The sequence below is a fragment of the Lycium barbarum genome, chromosome 7 (assembly GCF_019175385.1).
Source record: "Lycium barbarum isolate Lr01 chromosome 7, ASM1917538v2, whole genome shotgun sequence".
In the NCBI taxonomy this organism is placed as follows: Eukaryota; Viridiplantae; Streptophyta; class Magnoliopsida; order Solanales; family Solanaceae; genus Lycium; species Lycium barbarum.
In genome coordinates this window covers 108,586,365-108,590,892 of record NC_083343.1, presented here as the reverse complement: position 1 = coordinate 108,590,892, position 4,528 = coordinate 108,586,365, and the positions used below count along the sequence as shown (strand labels likewise).

Here is a 4,528-nt window from a genome sequence, read left to right as displayed (position 1 = left end):
GAAATAGTTGAACACTATCTGTGGCGTGTGAATCGAACTTGAGAAAGGGAATTTGCATGCGTAATAAGAATAAATAGAGCTTGTTTGAGATCCTAAGGGTAATCATTTCGCTATTGAGGATATAGATATACTCTTTAGCATCGCTTAGTTGAATGCGGACATTTAAATACGCTCTTGTTATTTTCTGACGATCATAAAGATATAGACGTTAGAGTAGCTTGAATAGACTTGTGAGCAATTCAAGAGATACTCATAAAGTTAATATTAACCCCTCAACTAGTAACCGAGAAAATAAATAGGTAGAACAATTAGAAGACTCAACTGAATTGTTAGTAGTCATAGTTCTAGATATTTTCCTTATCCGATAAAAATCCGCTCTTTCTTGGTTGAAGTTCATTATTTTTTTTTTATTTTTTTTTAAAAAAAAATTTAGTTGATACTTATATTTCTGGATTTTACTTCTTGTATAGATATTATGATCGTTTAATTAAGTAAATAGTTAATCACAAATCTCTGTGAGTTCGATATCGAATTTCTAAAATTACTATATTACTTATACAATCGCGTATACTTGCATTTGCGTTTGAGAGCCACAACTTATATATTAACATTAATATCATATTAATGAACAAAAGAATACATGTATTTGACGGCTTCATGCACTGTTTTCGACTCACGGAAGCTTTTCGGTGTAAGCCTCAGTTTCATTGTATTTTACATGGTAAATTGATTGAAGTGCCTTAATTTATTTCTTTATTTTTTTATATTTTAAATTCTCTTAATAAAAATATTCGCTCCCTAACCGCTCCTAATGCCAACATCTATAAGTTGTGCACTAGAGTTTAGGTCGGATGTGCCATTTAATTTTTTTAAAATAAGTTGCATGTACTATAAATCTATAATTTAGTGGAGGGGTAGCTAGCTCATGAATGATTGATACCATGGGATTACATCATCTATTCTACATTGGATTTAGAGCACATGATTTGCCAATTCTAATGTACCGAATGGAGGGACATAACAATCAAACGCTATTTTATTAATTTATAATTCAATGTGTTATTTTATTAATAAATTAAACCAAATAACTCTTAGTGTATAGCCAATAATTGGGAATACCAAATGTGGAATTTGACTATATAATATTGAGTAATTTGCACAAATAGGATCTTCTACTATCACTGTTTAAATTTTGATCTCGTTAAGAAAATATATAAGAAAATTATTTAACTTAAGTTTCGTTTATTAAGAAATCGGTTGAATTTATTTGAAAGAGGTCTAGTTTAGCGACACAACTAATCTAAATTTCGTTAATCCTTTGATTAAGTGGTTTTTGCAATAAAAAATAGTTGACATAATGAGCGAAATGATTCGTCATAATTAAATAACTGAAGCGTAAGAGGAAAGAAAATTCTTATTCAATCTCTTGAAAGAGTTATGAAAATGGCTTGATGAATATAATGCTTGAAAAATCGTAAGTTTTGCAGAGAACAGTTGAGTGTAATGTTGTCTTATGACGACAAATTAAATGGCGTACAATCAGGGGATAATGGGTAAATATAAGATTGACCTTAATTACTAACTACTTTCCCAACCCTATGCACGACCTACCCATTATCGGCGTGGAGACCGTGGAGTCATGGTAGAATAGAGTGTGATCTCTTAAATCTTGGGGTGTCACTGTTACGCACACCGCTTTCCCTTTAGACGTTCCAGGACGAAATACTTTGACATATACAATTCCGGAGGCAAAAAGTTGTATTCCGTGGCAAGCCTCACAATATTTCGGGAACCGCGATCGACTGGTGTTGTGAATATTAAAGTGTACCCCATCTTTTCGCCACGTGTCTAATATTTTTATATTGAAATATTTTTACCAGTACAAACATGTAACCAGAGTCGTGAAAAAATCATGATGAGTCGCCAATAGCTTGCCTTAATAATAAATTATGGTGATCGTCACTATTTTTGATCAAATTCTACTGATCACCACATGTTGTGTACGTAGAAATTCACCAACACAACATGTTATGGTGATCAATTTGTTTATGCTTAGAAACTGACTAAGTGTGATATTCATGTTTATCAGTATAAATTTGAAACATTATTAGGTGAATTAAAGTGAAAAAAATTAGACCTTTGCTGTTGGCGTTTTTGAATTTAGACATGAATAACAAGCCATTCAGTTGCGTATACCAAAAGTTTGGGTTTGACAAGCCAAACTCCAAGGTGTATGTCTAAAGTTTAAACAAAATGGTTTGAAGTTTGCTTGCACTAGCATTATGCAAATTGTAGACAAAATTTGTAATTTCGGCATAGATTTTTGTAACTTCGGTCACATGTGTCGGAAGTTGATTCTAGAGTGATTAAACTTACAAACGTTTACTAACTTAGGTGCGGCTTAAATGGTAGTCCCAAAATGGGCTATCTGTACATTTCATTCATGCTTATTGGCTGCAAAATGATAAGAGGTAGCAATCTTTAGGGCTGCTAATTATATTTATTCATATTATTGTTCATAAGTGTTTCCCGTGATGACAATATAAGATACACATGGTAGGGTTGGAGATACACATAGTAGGGTTGGTTCAATACTACTACAAATACAACAGAATGAAACTACAGAGTCCAAATATTTAGCTTTCAGAACTTGTTTTTATACCAGAACACACCCTTGAGTTGAGATCCTTCATCAGTCTCCACATAGATGCACTCCTTGAAATCCCTCCACATTGCCTTGTAAAATGAGGCGCCATCAAATTGGTAGTATTCTCCAAGTAATGGCTTCACCGCTTTTGTTGCCTCCACTGCATGGTAGTGTGGAATGGCTGGGAAGAGATGATGCACAACATGAGTATCTGCAATGTGGTGGAAGATGTTGTTTAGCACACCGTAGTCTCTGTCTACCGTAGCTAGAGCTCCTCTTAGCCAATTCCACTCGTATGAATCGTAATGTGGCAATGAAGGGTGTGTATGGTGCAAAAAAGTGATTAATACTATGAAGCCGTTCACAATTTGGAGGGGTACCCCATAGATGCATACAAGCCAAGCTACCCCTTGTGTGATTGCAGCGCGATACAATACATAACTAGTTGCAATCACACCTACATCTGAGATGAAGATCTGTAGCCTCTCACGGTCATTGTAAATGGGACTATATGGATCATAGTGACTTGCAAAGCGATCATAAGGTCTGCCAGCGATATTGATGGCAAAGTACAAAGGTAAGCCAACAGTGAGGGTGAAGGCAAGTATGAATAATCGTCCTAACGGATTGTTGGCGTATACTTTGGTGTACCATCTTAGTTGAGATTTAAATTTAGGCACGTAGTTTTCATCACGCTCAAGGGAACCAGTGTTGGAGTGGTGACGACGATGACTATATTTCCACGAAAAGTATGGGGTTAAAAGTGCAGAGTGGAGGATCAGACCAACAGTGTCATTTATCCACGGGTAATCACTGAATGACTGGTGGCCACATTCATGGGCAATGACCCATATACCAGTGCAAACACAACCTTGAACGATCCAGTAAGCAGGCCATGCTAGGTAAAAATACGGGGATGGAAGGAGGTGGAAATAAGTGGTAGCAATGTAGTAAAAGATGGAGACCAATGTGAGATCATGAGCAACATAGGAGAAGGAGCGAACGAGAGATCGTTGAAAGCAGTGAGGAGGGATGACCTTCTTGATGTCACTCAGTGTAAACGGGGGCTTTGAAATTGGGACTCTTTGGAGAGGATTTTTATTTTGTTCAATTTTGATTGTTGAAGCAGACATATTGCCACCGGTTCCCATTTTTGTTCAGCTGCCTCTTCAATCCTAAATCTGCAAAAATTAGATAATTGGTTCATCTAATGTAGTTATTAGGTAAATATGAAAATGTTAACAGAAAAAAATTCAATCACTGCAAAAGAATTAGTAACAGATTCTTTCTTGTGTATGTGTGGATAAGTAAAGTTTGTGGTTTATGAAAAGTAGGCCACTTAACCCAAAAACCAACCAGCTTGAAGCACTAATTCAAGCAGCAGTACTTGCCATATAAATTTAACAGGTCCAAATTAAAGAATCATCAAATCAAACGCCAACATTTAGTAAATAAAAAAGATATGAGCATATGCAAGATGCATGTAAATAAAAATAGACTCTTGGTTCTGAAAGAAAGGAAGGTAAATTTTGTTATGACAAAAAAAAAAAAAGGAGGAAATACCTCAAAGTTCAAGAGAGGCCTTTTATCCTTACCTTAATACTGGAGATTTTTCTTTCCCACATCATCTATTATTTATAGAAGTAGAGAAAGGGAGGCTAATTGTTTGGCCAACTCTATTCTTTAGAAGTCATTGGTTCGACTGTCGGGATCAACCGCTGACATCATGCCAAAAGTAATTGTTGATAGAAGGAATGCAAATTTTATTTCTTAATTAAGCCTATCAAGTGGGAATGCAAAATTAGGGGTGTAATTATCCGGTGTAGCAGAATAATTTATTTTTTCAAAAAGTAACAGTAGTTTTATAACCAAATATATACA

At 35.2% G+C, this 4,528-nt stretch overlaps 1 protein-coding gene across 1 annotated transcript; it reads right to left on the bottom strand.

Annotated features, from left to right (window-relative positions):
• Positions 1-2,467: 2,467 nt before the first annotated feature.
• LOC132603733 (delta(12)-fatty-acid desaturase FAD2-like) lies at positions 2,468-4,302 on the bottom strand. The gene is made up of 2 exons (XM_060316916.1): positions 4,211-4,302; positions 2,468-3,828 (listed from the first exon to the last, which is right to left on the bottom strand). Exon 2 carries the CDS (start codon positions 3,796-3,798, stop codon positions 2,644-2,646), a length of 1,155 nt encoding a protein of 384 aa, XP_060172899.1. The 5' UTR covers positions 3,799-3,828; positions 4,211-4,302; the 3' UTR covers positions 2,468-2,643.
• Positions 4,303-4,528: the final 226 nt, after the last annotated feature.